The 26,015-nt window shown below is 32.4% G+C and overlaps 1 protein-coding gene across 1 annotated transcript in view; it reads left to right on the forward strand.

Annotated features, from left to right (window-relative positions):
* Positions 1 to 22,737, forward strand: part of LOC127713083 (centromere protein J-like) — a 37,940-nt gene extending 15,203 nt beyond the window's left edge. The window contains exons 12-24 of the mRNA XM_052219679.1: positions 858 to 1,636; positions 2,557 to 2,651; positions 3,459 to 3,614; positions 8,597 to 8,700; positions 8,929 to 9,022; positions 14,055 to 14,228; positions 14,457 to 14,568; positions 15,273 to 15,630; positions 16,050 to 16,194; positions 16,859 to 16,999; positions 18,680 to 18,753; positions 19,135 to 19,330; positions 20,174 to 22,737. Coding sequence (XP_052075639.1) covers positions 858 to 1,636; positions 2,557 to 2,651; positions 3,459 to 3,614; positions 8,597 to 8,700; positions 8,929 to 9,022; positions 14,055 to 14,228; positions 14,457 to 14,568; positions 15,273 to 15,630; positions 16,050 to 16,194; positions 16,859 to 16,999; positions 18,680 to 18,753; positions 19,135 to 19,330; positions 20,174 to 20,302 — 2,557 coding nt within the window. The 3' untranslated portion in view covers positions 20,303 to 22,737. The remainder of the gene's footprint in view (positions 1 to 857; positions 1,637 to 2,556; positions 2,652 to 3,458; positions 3,615 to 8,596; positions 8,701 to 8,928; positions 9,023 to 14,054; positions 14,229 to 14,456; positions 14,569 to 15,272; positions 15,631 to 16,049; positions 16,195 to 16,858; positions 17,000 to 18,679; positions 18,754 to 19,134; positions 19,331 to 20,173) is intronic.
* The last annotated feature ends 3,278 nt before the right edge of the window (positions 22,738 to 26,015 follow it).

Here is a 26,015-nt window from a genome sequence, read left to right on the forward strand (position 1 = left end):
TTTGACTAGAAAGTTAAACTGACAATGTTAACATATTTGCATTAGTTATGAATACACAATTTTGAGTTTGTTTCACCATTAAAGGAAATAACATTTTCTGACAAATTTTTAGTGCCACAGACTGAAAGTGAGTTTTTAACCGGATTTTCGAAGGAAAAATCGGTTATTGAATTGGGAATGTAAGGCGGGCGGGCGGACTTGCAGCTGCCAAACAGTGTCCATTCATTAACATGAAAACGCTGTGAAGAAATATTTTTAAATTTAGATATGTTGTTTCCTGTGGAAAATCCGGTTTGCTGTCACTCTGACACCCTCTTGTTTGTAAATGCATCAAAAATTATTTTTTTTGCAGAAGTAGTAAATGCACTAATATAGAGTTTGTTCACATTGAAGGAAATAAATACTTTTTCCGGAAAGTTTACAACAGAAAACATTTGATGTTATAGATTCAAACTTGATACTGGTGGAAAGTGGTATAAAACATAAAATGGACATACTTTTAATTTTGTTAGGTATAAGGTAGTTAATGAAGCCATTTTTTTTTTATTAGAACTTCATGTATACTGCATGTATGATTTAGTTGTATTTAAAAAAAGACAACTTTTGTTCCCTTTCCTGTACATTTTCTATGTCAAAATGCTTATTTTATTACATCACAGTATTAAAGAACCAATTGTTCAATGACATCGTTTATGCTGATTGACCTCAGGTCAACCGATGTAACTCATTCATAAAAAACAACTCTACATTGGTCTTTATTTTTACAAAATAAAAGCATGAAGGCATCTTTTTCAGATTCATGAAAAGAGCATTATAATTCTGAATTCATTTCATTATCAATATATATGTTTTTGCAGGAACGTGGAGTCAGAAAATATTGAGCAACCAGTACTTCAGCCTGAACAGGTGAAGAAACAAGAATTGAAAGTGATAAAACCACAAGATCAATCCGATGAGGAGGATGAAAGTTCTGTAGAAGAGGATGATGACGATAAGGAAAATGAAGATGAGGAGGAAGAGGATAGTGAGGAAGAAAGCAGTGATGAAACTGAGAGTGAAGATGATAGTGATAGTGATGATTCTGATGAAGAGCTGCCAAAATCTCCTACAAAGGTCATGACAAGGAAAGTGGCATCTCAAAACACTGTATCAAATTTATTACAAAAACTGAAAATAAATTCACATAATGATTCTACAGCTAGTCTGAATACAAGTTCATATGTACCGAACCCTAAATCTCCTTTAGTTATATCTAAAGAAGTAACTACGGCAAGTAAATCTAAGTCAGATACTAATTCTCAAGGATTTAATGGTCTAGATGAAAGTATTGATTCTACAGATTTTAAAATTCATAGTCAAATTTCTAGTCTAAGAAAATCAACAGATTCTACGTCTGACGATGGGAAAAATGACAGTGACGATAGCGAAAATTCTTATTCAAACTTGAAAATTCTTCCTAAAAGGACTGGAAAATATGATAGTAGTGAGACTGATAGTAAATTTACCTCTGACTCAGATAATAAGCTTCAAAGTGAATCAGATGATAAACATTCAAGTGATTTTGATGATGAAGAGGAATGGGGAGACACCACATTAAAGGCCAAATCTCCTAAGGAGAAGTGTAATGACCAAGAAGGTGAGAATTTTACAGATTGAAATAAATCTTGTAGAAAATGTTGGAGTAGCCCAGAACAGTGATCATTGCAAACGATATGAGCTGTACGAAAACATTAAAACATACAGAAAGGATTGTGATCAGAAAATAGTTCTCTCTATTTTCTCAAATTTATCTTTGATCTTTCTGAATGATCATTTTCTATATCACACTACCAGTACCCGAGTGATTTGGCTTCTTCTTAGTTGAGTTAAAAGAGAATATCAATGGTCTTTCAAAGATGAAGATGTTTCTCAGCTGTATATCATCTCAGGGCTATCACCCTTAGATGAGATTGTAGCTGAGAAACTCCCTAACGTTTGAAGAACCACCAATAGTCGATAAAGGTATATTGTGCGTATGAAATCTCAACAAATATTCAGTCAAATTGGTGCGCATATGTGACATATTCTTTTCAAAATATTTAATCAACACATTGTTAAAACTGTCTTTAATTTATTTTCCTAACTAAGAAAATTCCTTATCAAATTTCCAATTTGTAAAATTAAATTGATTTCTTCATTGTGACAGAGCTGTCTATGTTAGGTACTTTATTTTATGAATCACTCTGCATGATTGTCGATTTGATCGAGATTCATAGCTTTCATGACAAAGTATCAAGTTATCAATTGACAAATTATCAAAGCATCTTCTATTAAATAGCCACTCATGTGGCAGGTGTGCTCGACTCCAATCTTAATTGACTTAGATTGTCAGTTTTCCTACCAAAGGAAAATAGCCAATAATGCTGAAAGTGGTGTTAAACACCAATCAATCAATCATTGTTAAGGAAAACTGAAAAAAATTTGTCATAATATTTTGTAATATATAACATGTACAATAATTATGTGATATAAAATATTACTCGTTTATTGATATTTTAACTAAATTTTTTCTTGCAGAAACCAGTAATGGAAGTGAAACACCTCCAACATCAAAGTTGGTGTCAAAATTATTTCCTAAATTGAAACCTCAGCCATCTAAACAACAGATTAAGGTTTGTATGGGAACAAAAACTGCAACAAAATTATTATCAAAATTCAAACCTAGACTATTTCAACTGATAAGAGTGAAAACCCAATTATACCATTTGTCAAAGTTAAGCTCACAATTTGTAAAAGAAAAATACATAAATGCTTTGCAATTTCTTTTCCTCCCATCATGGAAATTTATGACACAAAGTCCCAACACGCACATGAAAAAACCAAAAGCGAAAGAATAGCATATTTATTATTGTTCTTCATCTCAAAGATACATTAATGCCTTCAACAATGAGCAAAAACTCTAACCTGTTTTCAAGAAATCTCCAGCGCAGGCTTGAGCAGAACCCTTTGCTAGATGTCCATCAATTGCATGCTACATTGAGGTTACACTGCTGCTGGGTTATATCAACAAATTATAATTTATATCTGACAAAGAAAACAAATATCAGTCTTCATGAAAAACTTTTTAGCTTACTGGCCTGAAAATCAAATGTATCACAAAATTTCTAATATCTTTAACTATTGAAGAAACTTGTTACGGGCCCTATTATACATTTTCACCAGCCTGGGCCAACAGTCATGACAGTCTAGAGGGAAATTGTGAAATTTGTCCCAGTGGAAGTCAATAATTTCTGCCGTCAATCTTTTTTTTTTAAATCTTGTCAAGACAATGAAGAAGCAGAAAAAAAATGTAACGAATGGAAAAGTTTTATCTATTGATTCTTCTTGGTTGTTATGTTCCTGTGTTAGTCATGTCATTCTGTTAATAATCAACAAACAAATTCAATATTGATGCATTTGACATATTCATTCCTATTTAGGATCAGCAAAAACTACAGACAGTAAACCATACAGCAGCAAATGATGGTGTTCAGTCAAAGGTCTTAAGGGAGAAATTAGCTGAGCTGGAGAAAGAGATAGAGAAGTTCCGAAGTGAAAATGTAAACCTAGACAAACTACGCAAAGAAAGAGAGGAGGTATTTACTTTTAAGTAATAAAAAGTTTAAAAAATGAATTGTAGTTGTCTAGAAGATTAGGGCTAGTCCATTAAATGAACGTGGGAGGGTAGAAAGGGAAGTTTTTTTTTTTGGAAATGGGTTGAGGGTCCTTATTAGTCCCCTACCGACAAGTGGACAGGGACTATAGGTTTGCACTCTGTCCGTCTGTCTGTTTGTCCATCCGTCAGTCCAGCAGGACAGTTTTCCATACTTTTTTCTTCGTGCTCGAAGATATTGATTTGATATTTGGTATATAGTTTTATCATGACCAGTTACAGATTAAGATTTAATTTTGTTCTAGTCTGATGATTTTGTGCAGAGTTATGGTCCTTGGACTTAGAAAATTCATGCAAATAATCAGTTTTCCACACTTTTTTTTCGTCATGCTTGAAGATATTGACTTGATAGTTCTTATATAGTTTACAACATGACAAGTTATATATCAAGTTAGCATTTTGTTTTAGTACAATGAATTTTTAACTGGTAGGGGACTATGTATTGCCATGCAATATTCTCAGAAAGCTTGTTCATGTTATTGGTTGTATGTCTATTTGATGTGTGCCAAATTATTTAAAAAAAGTATTTTGGTTGTGTGGTAGTGGGAGGAAAGAGATGAAAGCCTTTTCCTTCTCTTTCACATATATCTTTTAAGTGAATAGGCCTTAATACATAGTTTCCATATCTTTTAAGAATTTAATGCTTACTTAAACATTTTCTGGTGGATTTGAAAGCTTTTATGTTAGCAAATTTTGCAGAAAGTGCAAAAAGTTGTACCTTTTATTGTGAAGAATAACAGTAAAACTAAAAGCAATGTTTTTTTTTCTGACAAATGGTCAGGTCTTTGTATTTAGTTTAATATTTTTTTCATGTAGAACTTCCAATATTTTGTTTTTCTACATGCAAATAAGTGATTTATTGATAAATCTCTGAAATGTTAGAGGTTTCAAAGATTTAAGTTTTTAGTTTTTCAATTTCTACTTACTTTCCCTATTGGATCTTTAATTTGTTTTGTTGACTAGGATAGACAGTTTTCATGCATAAGGTTGGTTGTTTTCTATAGCAATTCAAGCTTCCTCCACAAACAAAAACTGGCCGCCACAATATAGCCAATAGTGCTGAAAGTAGGGTTAAACACCAACAATCAAACAAATCAATCAATTTAACTTTTTTTTAACAAATTCTTGCAGTAACTCATAGGATAATGAGAAATGTTTTTGAAAGTACTTTTTTGTGAGCATTCCCCTCATATCCCATCCTTATCAATATATAATCATTCAGATATAGTCATGATTGTTGTTTAATCTTGTCTATGAAGTACAGAATACCTACCTACCTAGTCCTTATTATGCCCGGAGGCACATAGGGCAAGGACTAGATCTTTCCACTCATCTCTGTTCTGTGCTTTCTTTTCTATTTCGCCCAAGCTGATTCCATGTTCTTTCATTTCAGCTTCAACTGTTCTTCTCCAAGTTGTTTTGGGGCGTCCTTTCTTTCTTTTCCCCTCAGGTGTCCATCTTAGGGCAACTCTGGTCAAGTCCTCTGCTGGTCTTCTAAGAACATGGCCAATCCATCTCCATCTTTTTTGCGTCAATAAGGTCTCCATGCTGTTGGATCCTGTTGTTTCATGGAGGTCTTTGTTGGTGATCTTACGTGGCCAGAATATCCTTAAGATCTTTCTAAGGCAACCGTTGTGAAAACTGGAGAGCTTGTTGATGTCTTTTTCTGTCATTCTCCAGCATTCAGCCCCATATAGCAGCACTGCTAGTACACAACTGTTATATAGTCTAATTTTGGTTTTCTTACTGATGTTGCTTGACTTCCAGATGTGACTTAGTTTTAAAAATGCAGTTCTTGCTTTTCCTATTCTGGCTCTGATGTCTTTGTCTGCTCCTCGTTCAGATGTTACTATGCTGCCCAAGTAGGTGAAAGATGAAGTGCAATCCAGGTGTGTCCCGTTTAAATCTATTACAGGAGGCTCTGAGATGTTAAGAGGCATGACTTCTGATTTCTTAATGTTGATATTCAATCCAATCATACTTGCATTCTTTTGTAACTTAGTGGTTTTGTCTTGCATGTGTGTTTCTAGATGTGACAGTAAGGCCAGATCATCTGCATAGTCCAGATCTTCTAGGTAGTTAAAGAGAGTCCACCTGATGCCTGTGTTGTTAATGCTTATGGTGGATTTCATTACCCAATCGACAACTATTATGAATAGAAGGGAAGACATAACACAGCCTTGTCTAACTCCCGATTTTACTAGAAAACTGATGTCTGATGATGTTCCTACAGTGCATCTGAATTCTGTATAAAACATTTTGATAAGTTGTACTATTTTAGCGGGTATTCCATAGCTTCGTAAGATCTTCCATAAGCTTTCTCTGTGTATGCTGTCAAAGGCTTTTTCAAAGTCTATAAAGTTTATTATCAGTTGCCTCTGCCATTCTGTGCACTGTTCTATAATGTTTCGTAGCACAAATATGTGGTCGCAACAACTCTTTCCTTTTCTAAAGCCTGCCTGTTCTTTTCTGAGTTTGTTGTCAATTGCTGTTTTAATTCTATCTATTAATATTTTGCTGAAAATTTTACTTGGGATTGGTAATAAGGTGATTCCTCTCCAGTTATTACAGTTTGTGAGATCGCCTTTCTTAGCCAGTCTTATGATGTTACCTTCTGACCAGTTTTTAGGTATTTTGATATTTTGCCAAATATTTTTGAATGGTGTGTGCAGAATGTTTGCTGTTAAGGCTGGATCTGACTTGAATAGTTCTGCTGATAGCTTATCATTTCCGGGGGCTTTATTGTTTTTAAGGCTCTTTACTGCTCTGATAATCTCTGATTTGATGGAATTTCTATGTTTACTTCAAGGTCGTGTTCTGCGATGGGTATGTTTGCTGGTTCTGGCCTATTTAGTACTTCTTTGAAATGTTCATTCCATCTACTCTCTTGTTCTCTTTCAGATGTTATTAGATTACCCTGTTTGTCTTTTACTGGCATGTTGGTGTTTCTTTTGTGGCCACAAAGTTTCTTTGTAATTTGATAAAGGTCGCCCATTCTTTGCTCTGAAGCAGCTTTTTCAGCCTCTAGAACCATTCCTTCGATGAACTCTTTTTTATCTTTTCTAGTGGCTTTCTTAACTTCCTTATTGCAGTTGGAGTATTGACCCATTAGTCTATCTTTTAGTCTATCAGAGTGAGTGTTACATATCTTTTTCTTTAGCTCTTTTCTGTTGTCAATCAGATTCCATGTCTCTGGTTTGATCCATTCCTTGTGTTTTTGGCGTTTGAAACCCAAGATTTTTTCGCTGGTCTTTTTAAACAGATCTTCAACTTCTAGTCATTGCTCATCTACTGTTTCACTTTCTTCCATGTTGTTACTTTTACGTTGTTCTAATATTTGAAAGCGGTTCTTCAGTTCTAATTTGAAGTCATGGTTGGTTTTCATGTGTCTGAGTTTTCCTGTGTCAAATCTCTGTACCCTGCAAGGTTCTGATGCTCTCATAAGTTTGAGTTTGATGTTTGCTGTGACAAGATGATTGTCACTTCCTACATCAGCGCCTCGCCTTACTCTCACATCTTGTAAGGATCTCCTCCATTTACCGTTAATTGCTATGTGGTCTATCTGATTTTTATCTCTGCCTCCAGGTGATACCCAAGTCAGCTTATGGACCTCCTTGTGTCGGAACAATGTTCCACCTATTACAAGATTGTTCAGTCCACAGAAGTCTACTAGATGTTCTCCATTTTCGTTCATGATTCCACAGCCATGTTTCCCCATTATTCTCTCAAAACCACTGTTATCTTGTCCCACTTTAGCATTAAAATCTCCCATGATGATTGTTAGGTCTTTTTTGGGGATTTTCTCTATCTCAACTTGGAGCATTTTGTAGAATACCATCTTTATTTCTTTATCAGCTTCATTTGTTTTGGAATAGACTTGGATGATTGATGTCTTTATAGGTTTTGTATTTAGACTTGCTGTTATTATTCTTTCATTGACTGGATTGTACTCAATGAGTGATTTAGATGCTGATTTGTTGAGGATGATGGCAACTCCTCCCTGGTGTTTGTCATCTTTTCTACCAGAGTATATGATTGTATCTCCTGTATTTGTCAAGTTTTTTCCAAACCCTGTCCATCTGCATTCACTTATACCTAGTATGTGCAGCTTGTTTTCCTTCATTTCTCTTAACACTTGAGCTTGTTTTCCCGTCTCGTACATGGTACGGACATTCCAAAAGCCCTGTTTAAGTTTGGTTCTCGCATTCAGGATACTTTTCGTGTGACTAGCTTCCTGTCGGCTTTCACTAGTCCCATTCATATGCGCAGAATTCTGCTGGTATTCTGATGTTACGAGACGAGGTAAATTTTTTCTAATCCTTGTTTCCGTAATCAGATGCTGTTTTATGAGTAGGGGAGATTACCCCCTAGCTCAACCTCCAACCTGGTGGACCAGGGTTATTTGTTTATGGTTTTCCTTCCAATAAATAGATGCCTTCCTAGGCTTACGAGTCTGATCTACCCGTTGTTTGATTTTAGAGTTTTCTTCTCTTAGGAAAATTGCTGTAACCTGGCTGCGACCCTCTCCTGGCCGACTATTTCACCCATAGTTGGGGCAAGGTTAATGAGTGCTAGGGCATGTCCACATACCAATGGGCCTACACACTGCATTTCTGGGGCCCTTGCTGCTCCGAGATCCCCAACAGATTCGCCTGATCTATGCAATCAGTTTCCGTGTGCTACCGCGGGGAGGCTACTGCTGAAGTCTTGATAATGCAGAGGCTATGTACTGGCAGGAAAGACTTACTCACTCTGCTTTCTTTTCGCAAAAAATATTGCTAGCCAGCGGCATAAGACATCCATAGGACAGTCCCATACACTAGACGCATATCATTACCCTGTGATGCACTACCATCACCAACACACATGAAGTACAGAATATGATATCTTTAATAATTATTTTAGGGTCTTTCACGTTTAAAGAAAGAAATAACAGACTTTGAAAAAGAGAAAAATAAGGAACTGATTAGAATACAGGACTATAAGACTGAAGAAATGAAGAAATTAAAGTAAGTAACTATGAATCTGATATAAGAATTATATTTCACCTGTAGTTAGTGTGAATTTTTTGCTATATGAAAAAACAAATGAAAAATTTCCATATGACTTTTGTTTCCTATTGATTTGAGTTTTGTGTCCTATTGAATTTGATTGAACATAAGTGATATATGATTTTTGTTTGATCTAATAAGAATCAAGAAAATACAGAGTTTGAGATTTGATCCTTTTATTTATAGGCATGAAAAGAAAATGTTTGAAAAGTATCAGAAGGCAGCTAGAGACATACCAAATAAAAAGGAAAGAGAAGAAATAGAAATGTTAAAAAATCAGGTCAGTTTGGTTAAGTTATATTGCCACTCTAAGACTAAGGTATGTTTGGTCAAGTTATATGGCCACTCTAAGAATCAGGTCAGTATGGTCAAGTTATATGGCCACTTTCGAAATCAAGTCAGTTTGGTCAAATTATATGGCCACTCTAAGGTACCATGTCAAAAGGATATTGCCAATTATCATTGGCTCTGTCCACCTGTTGTCCATTACTCCATTATGCAAATTTAAAAAAATATACTTTGTAACCACCTAGTCAATTTAAACCCTACATTAGCCTAAGTCATTTTTAAGTTATCAATTATGAGATTACGTTCCATGACATAGTATCAGCAAAGAAGTGACATTGAACCACCATTTCTTTTGGAACCTCAAATAATATATGCCTACTACTTAAAACCAGAAAAAAATAAGAGCCAATTTTAAAGTTCTTGTTATCCTATCCTCTTTTTTATATAGATATATAGCAAACATATAAAAATAAGAAGATGTGGTATGATTGCTAACAAGACAACTCTCTACTGTAGACCAAATGACGCAGGGATCTCCATGACCTGTTTAATGATGGTGCACCTCCACTGTTAAAATATCTTCCGCCATCGTCAAATGATTCCCGCCATCGTTAAATTATCTTCCGCCATCGTCAAATGATCCCTGCCATTGTCAAAATTTGTTTTCGTTTCGCTAGCGCCCACCATTTTTTTTTTAGCAATTATAATCAATTGCATGTGATTGCATAACTCTTAGGCTTATTGTATTATAATCCAAAGGGCCCTCCTGATTACAGTTTTAAAGCCCTCTGGGATATCAGACTAAAGATTGCTAATCACTTGTACAGGTAGATCCACAAACCTGTCAGGAGATCACTTGATAAAGATTGATTGCATTATTTAATTACGTTTCAGCAAATGCCAATGAAAATTTAGATTAAACTATATATTTTAAATCCAGTTACAAATAAAAAAGTTTAACAAGTCAAACATATATTTTTGTTTTATATTGACTTACGCAATCAGCATCGTCCTTTTTAAACGAGAACAAATGACATTAAACAGAACATAATTTCATGCCAAATAACACGAGTACAGCAATAATTGATAAACTGCAACTTGATAATCTGAAGAGAAATTTCGTATCATAATTTCGAAATTCATTTCATAGTTTACAATAGAATTGATGCCCCCGGTTTACATTCAGAATCAAAAGATAGTATATTACTATGAAATTTGCAATTTAAAGTCATAAAAATCTTTAAAGTTGTAAGTGTTTGTCCTCCAAATCTTTCTTCAATATTTTACAAAACGGATACGAAGCTTCATGTTGTTGATGCTGCAAATTGTTGATACCGGTTCATGACTTCTGAATTTGACAGTGAAAAAAAGATCCCCCCCCCTCCCCTTCTATAATGAAATAAAATATATATTAAGCAGTATATCAGTCTGTTCACCATTCCTTACATGGAAATGGAGGAATGAAATACTTTTGATCATGCCATGCCATAGACACAGGGTTTTGTCATGGTGAAAGTTCCTCCATCGTTAAATTTCATCCATGGAGATCCCTGTATTGTAGAAGTTTATAGCAACTATAGGTCACTGTACGGCCGTCAACAATGAGCAAAACCCATACCGCATAGCAAGCTACAAGATGCTCCATTGTAAAACAATTTAAACAAGAAAACTAAAGTCAATTTTGTGATGGGGAAACCCTAAATTACATTCATATTGGAAAAGAAATTGAAAAAGTGCAGTATGCCATTAGATTTATACAATTGTTTTACCAGCATCTTTAGGATTATTGATATTATTAGATGAAAATCTCATTTAACTGGAATTGTCGTACTCAAATTGTATTTCACACTTAATTATGCAAATGATAGTAGATACACATATTTCTGTAAGCTCTATGCCACAAAGGAAAAAGAAATGAACTTGTTGTTGTTATTGGTTTTGGTAGGCGGCTTACTTATGTAGTAATTGCAACTTAAATTCATATAACATAAATATTATGTATATACTCTGTCCTTAATTTATTTTTAATATTACATTTTGGCGAGTAATTATATGAAACTGTGACGAACATGGTTGACTGTGTTATAATAAAGTATTTATACGTAGAAAAAAAACACTGAAAAAAATGTTATAGGAAAATTGATAGTTCCTAATGAAATGTAAATTATTAACTGATAGGTATCATAAAGTTGTTTAGAAATTTCAGCACATGTTTCTATTCTGAAATATATGAGCTTATTGATTGTGTTTGTATGTTTCTTATTTTTATGCCCCCACCGTAGCAGTGGGTGCATTATGTTTTACCCTTGTCCGTCTGTATGTACGTCCGTACGTCCCAAAATTGGTTTCCATTCTCTAACTTGAGTTTGCCTCAACCAAATGTTATGAAACTTATACAAAATGCTTATTACCACAAAACACAGATCAAGTTTGAATTTTGGTGGCGTCACTTTAACCGTTCTAGAGTTATGTTTCTTTATAAATGGAAAAATTGCAAAATTTTTAGTTTCCGTTCTCTAACTTAAGTTTGCCTCAACCAAATGTTATGAAACTTATACACAATGCTTATTACCACAAAACACAGATCTAGTTTGAATTTTGGTGGCCTCACTTTAACCGTTCTAGAGTTATGCCCCTTTATAAATGGAAAAATTGCTAAATTTATATTTTCTTCTTAATATGAAGTAATTTTTATATGACCGCAAAAAAATTTTTGTGGTCGTATATTGGTATGACGTTGTCGTCGTCGGCGTCGTCCGGCGTCGTCCGAAGACACATTGGTTTTCGCACTCTAACTTTAGTTTAAGTGAATGGATCTCTATGAAATTTTACCACAAGGTTCAATACCACAAAAGGAAGGTTGGGATTGATTTTGGGGGTTATGGTACCAACAGTAAAGGAATTAGGGGCCAAAAAGGGGCCAAAAATAAGCATTTTTGTAACTTCCAGACATAACTTGTGTGTTAGTGTATGGATCTCTCTGACATTGTACCACAAGGTTCCATATCACAAAAGGAATGCTGGGATTGATTTTGGGGTTAATTGCCTCAAAATTTTAGGAATTAGGGGCCAAAAAAGGGGCAAAAAACAAGCATTTTTCTAGTTTCATGACAATAACTTGTGTGTAAGTGTATGGATCTTTCTGAAATTGTACTACAAGGTTCCATATCACAAATGGAAAGCTGGAATTGAGTTTGGGGGTAATTGCCGAAACGTTTAGGAATTGGGGGCCAAAAAGGGGCCAAAAATAAGCATTTTTCTAGTTTCCAGACAATTACTTGTGTTCAAGTGTATGGATCTCTCTGAAATTGTACTGCAAGGTACCATACCACAAAGGGCCCAGTTTTCAAGTTGGTCCAAATCGGGGTCCAAAATTAAACTTTGTTTGATTTCAACAAAAATTGAATATATGGGGTTCTTTGATATGCTGAATCTAACCATGTATTTAGATTTTTGATTTTTGGGCCCCGTTATTAACTTTGTCCACATTGAGGTCGAAAGGGTCCAAAATTAAACTTTGTTTGATTTCATCAAAAATTGAATTCTTGGGGTTCTTTGATATGCTGAATCTAACCATGTATTTAGATTTTGGATATTGGACCATAATAGGTGAATGTCCAATTTAAAATTTTTAAGTTCTTAGACCACATTCATTCTGTGTCAGAAACCTATGCTGTGTCAAATATTTAATCGCAATCCAAATGCAAAGCTGTATCAAGCTTGAATGTTGTGTCCATACTTGCCCCAACTGTTCAGGGTTCGACCTCTGCGGTCGTATCAAGCTGCGCCCTGCGGAGCATTTTATTAAGATTCGAGTTATCTTCCTTTGTCCATGATTATAGTTGAATCAACTACAATCAATGCTTTATACAATGCAATGTTTAATTTTGACTTCCACTGATAAAACACAGATCAAGTTGAATTTGGGTAGTGTCACCATTATTGATTTATGCCCATTTATAAATCGAAAGATTGCAAAATTTTAAAATACCATTCTGTAACTTAAGTTTGCCCCAACCAAACATTATGAAACCTATACACAATATTTATTACCACAAAACTAAGATCAAGTACAAATTTTTTGTTTCCGTTTTCTAACATTAGTTTGCCTCAACTAAATGTTATGAAACTTATACACAATGCTTATTACTACATAATACAGATTAAGTACGAAATTTGGTGGCGACACTTTTACCATTCTTGAGTTATGTCCCTTTATAAACATAAAAATTGCTGAATTTTTCGTTTCCGTTCTCTAACTTTAGTTTGTCTCAACCAAATGTTAAAAATCTTATACACAACCGTTCTAGAGTTATGCGTGTTTACAGATAGAAAAATTGCTGAATTTTTAGTTTCTGTTCTCTACTTAAGTTAGCTTCAACCAAATGATATGAGACTTACACACAATGCTTATTACCACAAAACTCAGATCAAGTTCAAATTTGGGTAGCGTCACTTTTACCGTTCTTCATGATCAGTTATGTCCCTTTATAACTATATGATATGCAAGAGGGGGCATTTTCTGTCTATCCACATTTATCTAATAATATGACTGTCAGTTTGTGAAATTCTGAAAGAGATATTGTATTTTCTTTTGTTCTTACTTTTCCTTTAGCTTTTAACATATACCGTTAAATAATTAAGACAAAAGTTAGTGGTACTTTCATAGAAAAGGCTGTAGCAAATGGTTCTATTGTTAAATATATGAGCATAATGTGTTGTTTTTGTTGTTTGTTTTTCTTAATTAAAAATATGACTGCAATTGTCCATTAGTGAGAATCTTAAAGTGATATTGTTTTTTTCCCTTAGCATATACTGTTAACTTATCTAGTGTCGGAGTTACTACTTATCTTCACAGGCGGAAACCCAGTTGAAATTAAACAAAAGAAATGGAACTCTTTGTTAGAGAAGGTAAAAAAGCCAAATTGGTATATTTGAATTGTTTACTTCTGTTTCTATTGGCTTTAAAAGTGAACTTAATACATTTACTGTGGTCATTAATTTGTTAATTGTTATTCACTTAGATGACAGACTTACAAGAGGAAATGAAGAGAAAAGAGACAAGATGGACCTCCAGTAACTCCAGACTAAGGAGTAAGATAGAACAGTTAGAACAGGAAAACACAGAGTTAAAAGAAGAAATAAAACTAATGGAAAAGAGGAGGCTGGAATGGCTTCAGAAAGAACAAAATAATAAGGTATAACCAATGTCTTTATGATTCAGATTTGCTGCCACCAATGTTCATTTCAATAAGTGTTTATGGTTTTCAGTCTTTGAGGTAAAGTTCACTGAAGTACATGTAAGACTATACAGTAATTAATTGTGTTTGAGATTGGTTTAAATTTATATTTACAAATATGAGTTGAAAGCATTACTTCAAAAATCTGTGCTAAAAATAAAATTAGCTGAATGTTTGAAATTTCAGGGAAAATCTAAATCAGCACCAAGAAGTAGTACCCCATCTCAGCTAGTCCCTACACAAAACTCAGCAGACTTTCAGACCACAGACTCGGATGAAGAGAAGGACCCTGTTAGAGGTATTTTTTAATTTTTCAATGTATTGAAGTTTAAAAGCATTAATTGGGTAAAATTATCTTTGTGAGATCTTTATTTTGATGACTTCAAATTGGATAAAACTAAATTGAAACCTACAAGTACTGTAATTAGAACAAAAATTAAATAAATATCAAGATTTTTTTCTTTAAAATACTTAGAAATTATTTTGGTTACTGTAAATTTAGAAATTATTGCGATTTTTGAAGAATGGACTAAATTGCGAGATTAATTATTGCGATTTTAGGAAAATATGGATACAGATTTATGTATCAGATATCAGAATGCGAGTTGTTATTATTGCGATACTCACCAAGTTGCATTATTCGCAATAATAAATACCTTGCTATATTTTTATAAATATAACAATTTATGTTATCACACACACATGATTAGCCACTGTAAAGTTTAAGAATTAATTTTTCATATTCAGTTATTAAATATAACTTTCTGTGGTTGATTAGACTATACTGATTGATAAATTAATATTTTTACAATGCATTGGGACATAACATCTATAATTGTAGTAAATGTCATTGATATAAGAAATATTATGCAGTAATACATACTGATCAATCCCTCTACCCTGGAAGGAAAGAGTAAGTAATTCTCCTTCATTTGTTGGTTTTAAATACATTTTTACAATATATGTTTTTAGGATATTTTGACATTTTACATACTCTTTTAGACTCCTCTAGTTCTAAGACATCATACTCTCAAATGTCACTTAGAGCCACACAGTCTGCTACACAAGTCAGAGTTCCAGGTATTCCAACACAGCAATCATCGTCACAACCTTCACTGCCTAACAGAACTGCCCAACCAAATTATACCAGTCTTCCAGGAGGTTCAAAGACAGTACAGCCAGGTTTCACTGGCCACCCAGGTCCATCCAAAACTTCCAATTTTAGTAGTCAACCTGGTCCAGCTAAGTCACCTCAGCCTGGTTTTAGTAATGCCCAACAGAAATCACAGGACCACCTTTTGAGGATGTCATTGATGGAAGATGTACCCCGGGGTGGAGCAGTGGTAGCTATGCCACAAGAGTAAGTATATAAATATTATTAAAACGATCACGCTGATTTGTTTTCTGTTAGATTTCTGACTTTCAACAATTTTTGAGAAAAATTAAAAAAATGTATGCAGAACAACCCTTACCGGTCCGGTACCTTAATAAGAAGAAAAATTACAAGATTCTAATAAATAGAATAAAAAAAAACAATATCAAAGGACTATGAAGAAAATTGTGAAAGGGAAGAAAATTGTGAAAGGAAAAAAAAGGTCAGTAACAAACCACAATTCACAAAAACATGGAAAATACAAAGTGTAACATGAACCCCATTCCAAATCAGTAGTGAACTAAGACGACTCAGAAAGTTTTTCCTCACTACCATTTTTTAACATGTTTAGTAATACAAAATAGTCTTTTAAAATAATTTTATCACAAGTTTGATATATTTTTCAGTACAAGTTTATATACAGATACAGAAGGGGATACAACAAATAGTGCTAATGTACCACGGAAGAGAGCATCTAAATATAGTGTAGATAGATCTATGATCGATAAAGGCAATAGTGGCTACGATGAATTTCAGCACAATGATGGCAAGGTTGGTCGCCAATTCTCGCAATACCAGTTAACATTTTATAATACAAAAACTGTCACATTTGTCAGAAAAATGATTTTGATACAATAGTATAAGATAAAGCTACATTTAAATGACAAAGTCTCAATTAAGCAAAGGGAGATAAAAATAGAATATTTCAATATTTTGAATGACTTAAAATGTTTAATTTTGAAGCATCATCAATGATTTGATGGTAAAATGCATCCATTGAATGGCTTTTTACAAAAATGTAGATGTGTTACTGGCTTAATGCTTTACTGAAGACTTTCAATATTTTAAAAATATTTTGGATGGCTTAAATATTTAGAGCATTAATCAAACATTTATTTGGAACATCCATATCTTAGCTCCCTTCTCTTAAAATAGGCTTTTTCTGATATTTTATATAAAGCTTCATTTTATTTTATTGTTTTAGAATCCTTATATTTAGATATGGATCATATGTATAGCAGACTTTACTGTCTGTTAATAGAAACTGTATCAAATATTAAAAAATATAAATTTTTTGACAAAGTTCTTGACATGGGTTCCCTGGTAGTTACCTTCAAAATTTACTGTTAAACAGGATTTTAAAAAAAAATGGATAGCAAAAAATGTCTTTCTGGATCAATTTTTTATTACACTGATTTTATAAACTGTTTTACAGATTGAGAGGATATATAAGACTGGTGCCAGAGAGATTTTATTCGGTAATGGAACCAGGAAGGAGATATCAGCTGATGGAAAATCAATTGTAGTATCATTCTTCAATGGAGACATAAAACAGATCATGCCAGATCAAAGAGTGGTAACTTGAACTTTGTACTGTTTCAGCATTTAATAGAATAACAATATTCTGTGACTAAAGGATTCATATATGTACATTGTACACTGTTATTTTAAAACCAGAAAAAAAACGATTATTCATATTATGACATCTTAAATGTCCAAATCCTGTGTGTAGAAAGACATGGAAGGAATTTGTAACTATATCTTGGTGTGTGTGATGGCCTGTATATGTTATCATCAGGCATGGGGCGAATTACATTGCAATGTAATGCATTATATTACAATTACTTTGACAAAACCATGCATTAAATTACAATTACAATTACATGCATTTATCAAAGTAATGCATTAAATTACAATTACTTTTGCAAAGTAATGCATTGAATTACACATTACATTTGTAAATTTTATTTTCAAGTGAAAAGAAAAATCAAGCATTTTGAAAAACAACACGAAGTCACAATAGATTCTAGCATATGCAGTAACTGTTCCGTGTATTGAATTTAAGTATACATGTAAAAAGTCTATTCAATACGATTATTACATTTTAACATCATAAGGATTTCGAAGGTTTCATGCAGAATGATATTTCTGACTACCTGACTGTTTCACAAAACCTATCAAAGTTGATTGCTCTTCTATCTTTGGTTTTAATGTCAACTTTAATTATATAAATATACATTTGTTTTTTTAATTTCAATCAAAATATTTACTGAGAATTTCTTTCCTAATTATAAAATAAACATAGAGCTTAATTTATGACCAAGTGACAAAATGATGAAAAGATTGATTGTAAAACAAACTAATTAGTGTTACTTAGTCATGTGATGTTTTGACAACAATGGAACACTTTTACAGTAATGCTTTTCAAATATTAATCTTTTTATGCAGGAAAATGTATAAAATAAAATGAAAAAAAGAAAAAAGAGCTCAATCTGATATACAGTGTTGTGTTATTCATATAGAATTGTAATTTGGTCATTCTAGTATTTATACCACTTTATTTTTTTCTTTTCAAGTTCTACCTGGGGCAAGGCTTAATTTCCGAATTCCCTCTAGTGATTTGTGTAAAGTGTAAACAATAAATAGAAAATAAAAAAATCAATATTCAAATGATTATGTTTTTAGCTAATAACAAAATCTTAAATTCTGCTTTAGTTTAATCTCCAACAATCTGTTAAAGATATATAGTATGTGAAAAAAGTAATGCCATGTAATGCAATGTAATGCATGATATTACACAACTTTTTGCTAAAGTAATGCATTAAATTACAATTACATGTAATGCAAAAATTGCTGCATTACACATTACATGCAATTACTTGGAAAAATGTAATGCATTACCATGCATTACAATTACAAATTTGCATTACCCCATGCCTGGACTTATCATAGGTCATGTGAAACATATGTATTTCGGGCAGTCTGGCTTCCTCCACCAAAAATACTGAGAGACACAATTTAGCTGATAGTGCTGAAAGTGGCATTAAACACCAACTATCAATCAATGAAACATATTATATATTTGTCACATCAGTGAACCAACAAAAACTTTACCTGAAAGATGATCTGTACACAAATTATTGTCAATATTTAAGCTATAACCTTTTTAATTCTTAATTATGAAGAAAATTACATAATTTTGGTTTAAAAAATAAATCAAGTTGTGTTATGGTGGCAGACTTAATTTTATTTTTAGGTATATTACTATGCTGAAGCTCAGACTACACACTCTCATTATCCTGATGGCCTAGAAGTTCTACAGTTTCCAAAGTAAGTACAGTTTTTAAAACATTTTATTGCCAAATAGTCCTGTCATATAAGAATTAAATGAAATGTAGGGTAAATGAGGGGGACCAAAAAGTGTAAGTCAACCAACAAGGACATCTAGTGGTCACCATACTGTCTCCAATGATGGATAAACATGAACTATAAATAGTCCATGTACTTTGAAACATAATGAAAATGAAATCAACAGTGATGCCCAAATATCTACACAACACTAAATTGAAAATAGAAAAAAGACACACAAAGGATATAAACTCTTACAGATGAGATTCCTGACTTGGAATAGGACTCTCCATTAAATCTTTGTTTTTTTTGGCATTATTTTTCTTATAAAAAATGAAATACAATTTTTGATGATATTTTCAGCAATCAAGTAGAGAAACATTATCCAGATGGAACCAAAGAAATCACATTTGCAGATCAGACCATTAAATACTTATTCCCTAATGGGTCAGAGGAGAGCATCTTTTCCGATGGAACTGTTATAAGAGTAGATAAGAATGGGGATAAAACCATGGAGTTTCCTAATGGACAAAGAGAAATACATACAAATGACTATAAAGTGAGTTTGTAGTCTATAAGGCATACTTTTCTCTTCTTTTTGTTTGTTTGTTAATTCACAGTTTGTCATTCAGGTATAAGATGTTAATTGTTCAAATTTGCTTAAATAGTATACTGTGGACTCATTTATTTTGGTGGTATCACTTTTCATGGATTGAGGAAAAATTGTATTTGCGTGGAGATTTGATTACATGGTTTTGCAGGAATCTGCATACAAGCATTAGAAAATTACACTTCTTTGAACATTTAAATTTATTACATTGTATATATTGATTCACTAATACCCATGAAATCCTTGAAAATTGGTATCCCATGAATGATAATGAGTCCACATTAATTTACAGTTCTTTCTGTATTTTTTACCATCAGTAATTTTTACCAAGAATGATTTTACCATCAGTGATTTTAGTCCAATTTTACCATGAGTTATTTTTCTACCAGAGATTCTACCATCAGTGATATAATCACTGCATTCCTATTTGATTGTTAAAGACATCTCTGAGACCTTCTCTCATCTTGACCTTCATGTTATGTTGGTCATCTCATTTTAAGTTATACATTTAGATGATTGTGGCAGAGTTTACTTAGTCCTTTTAATCTTGGGATTCTCATCATAAGGGAAGATCATTAAAAAATAAAATTATCAGGAAATCATAGACCTTTAGAAATTGAACTATAAAAGAAAAAAATTAAATAATTAGTGTAATATTTTTCTTTAAAGATAAATAAATATAAAAATAAAATCACCTGTGAAAGGAAACAAAAAAGAGCAGTTTTTGTGCATTTGTTACATTGGGTCATTTTAATATTGTTACATGTATATAAGTGATGTTTTATTTTACAGAAACGAGAATACCCAGATGGCACAGTTAAAACTGTTTACCCAGACGGCAGACAGGAAACCAGATATTCCAATGGTAGAATCCGTGTTAAGGACAGAGATGGGAATGTTATTGTTGACAGACGATGTTGATACTAAATGACAGAACATAAAATGTGCAGCATTACAAAATATAAAATGTGCAGCATTACAAAATATTGTATCATAGAAAAATACTCAGGCAGTGTTACTGTCTTGGCAAGTGTGACCCAAGGCCAATATTTATTTTCGATTTTTTCTTTAATCAAGAAGTTGTGTATTTATTGAAAAGCTTTAAATAAATAAGTAAATGAATGGACACATACAATCTTTATTTTATGAGAAAACAATATTTTATTCAGGAGAAATAAATCTTAAGTAAACCATTCTAATTAAGTTTACACCTTCTATCAAATAGCATCTGTTTAATCTTGCATGCTGATAGATAAACAGTAAAAGATGATGTAAAACGATATAAAATGAAAATCTGAATAGCCTTGTTCTTGATATCTTAATACTATAAATACAGATCTAAATTACCATAGATCTGTTCCTACAAAAAGAGACATGCATAAAAAAATTTATTTATTGAAATTTTTTATGTCATCTCGAAACATGAAATATTGCCATGCTTCATGATCTGCATATATTTTTTAAAACCCAGAGTCTTTCAAGCTTTGAAATATTGTAAATATGCAATTGGTACATGTGTATTTTCTCATTATACTGGCATTGCTGTAACTGTTGTAATTGGTACATGTGTATTTTCTCATTATACTGGCATTGCTGTAACTGTTGTATTTTGCACATGTACATTTTCTCATTTGCTGTAACTGTTGTAATTGGCACATGCACATTTTTTCACTTGCTGTAACTGTTGTCATTTTTTCAGGTACATAATTTTAAAGGAGGCAGCCATTTTACCTGTATATAAAAGCACATGCATATAAAACATCACAAGGTGCCTGTCAAGTTTAATTTGTTCCACTATTTTGGTGCTATTTCATCACAAATTATTTATTTTCATTTCTCATCTGAACGTTTAAAGATAATATTGTTTGTACAAGAAACATTTTTTTTTTTAATTTTTTGTGAAAAGTGTTTGTAAAAATGCTGATCAAAGGAGAAACAAGACTCATGATGTATTATATTCATGGATTCAAATGTAAAGGTAGACAATTTATGTGAATTATACATTGGATTAAGGTATTTATGGACACTGTGTCATTGTTATAATTCTATTTTCTCAGAGAGCCAGGTGTTGGTGGTTTTTGTGCGGTATGATGGACTATCCATAATTTGTGGTTGTTCCTGCTTTTTATGCCTTATTTTTAGCTTACCTGGCCCAAAGGGCCAAGTGAGCTTTTCTCATCACTTGGCATCCATCATCATCCATTGTCCATCGATGTCCGTTATCTTTTACAAAAATCTCCTCTGACTACTGGGCCAAATTTAACCAAGCTTGGCCACAATTATCATTGGGGTATCTTGTTTAAAAAATGTGTCCGATGACCCTGCCTGCCAACCCAAGATGGCCGACATGACAAAAAATATAACATAGGGGTAAAATACAAGTTTTGTCTATTATTTTGAAAACCATTATAAATAGAGAAAATCTGACAAATCAAAAATGTTCAGAATTTTGAGCTCTACCAATTGTCATCATTCTTTAAAACTGTCAGACAACTTCTTATAGGAGTTATTGCCCTTAAATGACATAATTTTACCATTTTTTTTTCATTTTTGCCTATTATCTTGAAAACTATAATAGATAGAGCGAAACTTTAAATTGCAAAAATGATCAGCAAGACAAGTTCTACAAATAAGTTTTGCATGATTTAAATCTTCAGCTAACTCCTTATTAGAGTTATTGCCCTTTGATGAGGATTTTTACCAATTTTTTGCGTTTTGCCTTATATGATAAAAATTATAATAGATAAATAGACACTTTAAATGACAAAAATTATCAGCAAGGCAAGATCTACTAACAAGTTAAATTTTGCTGATATAGTTAGTAGACTGTCACTCTTTATAGAAACGATTGCCCTTAAATGAGAATTTTTTTTTACTCTCTTTTGTTTTTTGAGCAAAAACTAAAGAAGATAGAGAGAAACTAAACAGACTAAATGATCAGCAGTAGACAGTACACTGTTGGAGAGTGTCTTTTGTTGAATATGCACATAGAAGACCAAGGTGAGCGACACCGGCTCTTTAGAACCTCTAGTTTCTACACTAATCTGTTGTCAAATACATGCATTTCTTGTCAAAACTTTAAAAAGGAATACATGTAAGCCATATTGATTGAAAATGAAACCCCAAAGCGTCTGTAATGTTAAGAATACATTTGTGTATTTGTAAGAAACTACTTGAAACAATTGCATTATGTATTTACCGGTAGTCAAAATAATATACATTTACACAGTAGCCTCAAATTGCTTGGGTGCTGTAAAAATTTTAAACAAGTAGACAGAGTTGTCTAAATTTTTTTTTGGCTAGATTTTCATGTTGAGAATAGTTTTCTGTAGTTTTGACTTTTTATACGCCTGTCAAAATTTCGTCTGTCCCTCTGTCTGTCCGGCGTAAACATGTCGCACCGTAACTTGAGAACGACTTATCCAAATTTCATGAAACTTAACATAGTTGTTTCTTATGATGGTCAAACGATCTGTATACTTTTTGGTGAAAATAAGATTAAAACTTTTTGAGTTACAGGACTTAGTAACTAAAACAGATGTGTGTTTTTTTTCACATGTCGCGCTGTATCTCAAAAAAAATTTATGATTATTGCTTAAAACTTTACACACTTCTTACTTATATTAATCTTAAGATCTGTTTACTTTTTGGTGATGATTCAAAATTTTGTTTTTGAGTTATTGAGTACTTTGTAAAAAAAGGGGGAGGGGTTTTTCACATGTCACGCCGTATCTCAAAAACGATTTATGATTATTGCTTAAAATTTTTAACACTTCTTAGTTATATTAATCTAAAGATCTGTATACTTTTTGGTTTTGATTCAAAATTTTATTTTAGAGATATTGATTTTTTTTTTTAAAAAGGGGGGTTTTCACATGTCACGCCATATCTCAAAAACGATTTATGATTATTGCTTAAAATTTTACACACTTCTTAGTTATATTAATCTAAAGATCTGTATACTTTTTGGTTTTGATTCAAAATTTTATTTTAGAGATAACGAGTTTTTTGTAAAAAAATGGGGGGTTTTCACATGTCGCGCCGTATGTCAGAAACTATTTATGATTATTGCATAAAAATTCACACACAAGATGACAGCTTATCATGCGCTCATGGCTTTAGGCTCAAGGTTTTATTCAATATCTGATGGTATCTAGAACATTAACATTTCCATATTAGCCTTTCTGTTAATGCTTTGCACCAAAAAATTGTGTGAATGAATGATGAATGCGAAAGGACCACCACCTCTGAATATATTTTCTTAAGTTATTTGTCATTTGTTGCATGAAAAGTTCAAGATTCCTTTTTCTGAAGTAAAAGTCATTTAATTTAGTTTGTAATATTCTTTTGTTTTAAATGCTTGTTTTTGAAGAATTTAAAAAACAAAATTCTTATTACGGTAATTTGCATCTGATAATTTTACTGGATAAAATAGTTGTAGCAAACTAGATTACACCAATTTCATGTACTAGGACTCTACTATGAATTACCACAGGTTGGCCTTGATATTTGCAAATTTTATGCCCTCGCTGCAAGGCGAAGGGGGCATTAAGTGTTACCCTTGACCGTCCATCTGTCATTCCATCTTTCCGTCCGTCCTTCCATCCGTCCCATTTTCGTTTGAAAAGCAAGCTTGAGTGGGGGCATTCATGTCCATAGACACATTCTTCTTTTATTTTTTGTGAAGTCACTTGTATTTGTGGTGGACATACTTAAAATTGATGAGTTGTCCTTATTTCATTATAAATTTAAATGTTGAGTGTCATATAAATTTAATTTAATTTAATTTTCCTAGAAACCTAATTCTTTTAATATGAGTCTCTACATAATAAAATTTATTTCTGATGTTAAAATAACATAATGTTATTCTATAATTTTAAAAGATGAATTCACAACAAAGCAACTTTATGGTAAATATAATACATCAGTACTTAAAGAAATGAAATGATAACATATTTTTGTTGTCTTTCTGCAGTCAGAAACCACATATTACTATCTTAAATAGATTTATACTACATAGATAATATGTATTACAAAAGTGAGATATTAAGAGTTCTCTTGTCTATTGTTAAAGACTTTTTGTTGACTGCTAGATATCTTTGGCTTCATTGTGTTGTTGCATTGCTGTCTCATTGATGAACACCAACATCTCTTTTTCATATTTATTGGCATGGTATCTTCTTTTAATTATTTTTTTGAACATGGCAATTATCATTTCACTGTAAAACACCTGATGCTTCTTTTAATTATATTTTTGAACTTGGCAATTATCATTTCACTGTAAAACATCTGAAGCTTCTTTTAATTATATTTTTGAATATGGTAATTATTATTTCACTGTAAAACATCAGGAACGATTGAATCCGTCCTCAGTGCTTAATGATGTTGATCTACACAATTTGTTGTTTGACAATGAAATATATAGTTTCAACATTTTGAATTAGGTGTTAAAATGTATGCAAGAATCTTGAATGTCTTTTTCATAATAAGTTATCTTAAACATGAGCAAAAAATTTAACTACATCTTTTATTTGTTTATATGGTAGTAAATATTTATCCATATAGATTCCAGAAAACTTTCTGTAATTACAATTTTTTCATTCTGAACAATGTTATTTTGTTGTTTTTTGTTGTTTTTGACTTCTACATAAATTTAGATGCACTTTTGTGAATAAAAAATAAACTAATTCCAAATTACCGTACTTTAAGAACAGTAGACCAAGAGAAGTTTTTCACATTGTTCCACCTGTTTTATTGTTTATCATATATTTATTGTAGATCTGGCAAATTTCAGTATTTAGTGTTTTAATGTATTTTGTTTGACATCATTAGTATTTTAAAGAGATGTAAAATTAGTATTAGATGTACAGAAAATGTAGTTTTTTTAGTGCTTAAGATCTGAGTAAATAGTTTTTAGTGCTGAATTCTTATATTTGTAATAAAAGATAGGTAAATCATATTTTTTTATTTGTTTTATTCATGTTTTAGATGCTATAAGGTCATATAAACCTTATGATTGTAGTACATTCATTTTCTTAGGTTACCAAGAATTTGTCCTCGTTAGAGAGGATGTTTCTTTCTGTATCACTTCAGCAGAAAACAATGGATGTGGAATATATAGATATTCATGACATAATATTATACAATTATGGCTTATTGAAATGGTAAATATCCAAAATTGTCAAATAAAGGACATTTGATCCAGTCAGATAGGAATAGTGACGGTTGTGTAGATGAAACGTGTGTCTGGTGTGCCAAATTATAAGCCTGGTATCTTTGGTGTGTTTTTACAACCAGTAGATCAATCCGACTGCTGGCGGAAGACTTGTCTCGCCTGCGATGAAAGTCATGGAAAGCGAGACATTTGTATTGCTTTTACAGAGGCTGCGACGACAGAGGAGGATGTGTCAATAATTGTTAAGTTTTCTGTTTTTAAAAGTCAGTTTGATAGGAACTACTTGTGGAAGATCAATGATACTTTCTATATAAAGTTGCATTACTATCAGTACATATCAGTTTGACGGCTATTTCGAGGCCCTACCCCCCTAGGTTTTTCTATCCCCAGGTAAAGATTGCCGTAGCCGTATTTGACATAACTTTTTGGAATTTTTGGTTATTAATGCTTTATATCTTC

The sequence above is a fragment of the Mytilus californianus genome, unplaced genomic scaffold (assembly GCF_021869535.1).
Source record: "Mytilus californianus isolate M0D057914Y unplaced genomic scaffold, xbMytCali1.0.p SCAF_8, whole genome shotgun sequence".
Lineage (NCBI taxonomy): Eukaryota > Metazoa > Mollusca > Bivalvia > Mytilida > Mytilidae > Mytilus > Mytilus californianus.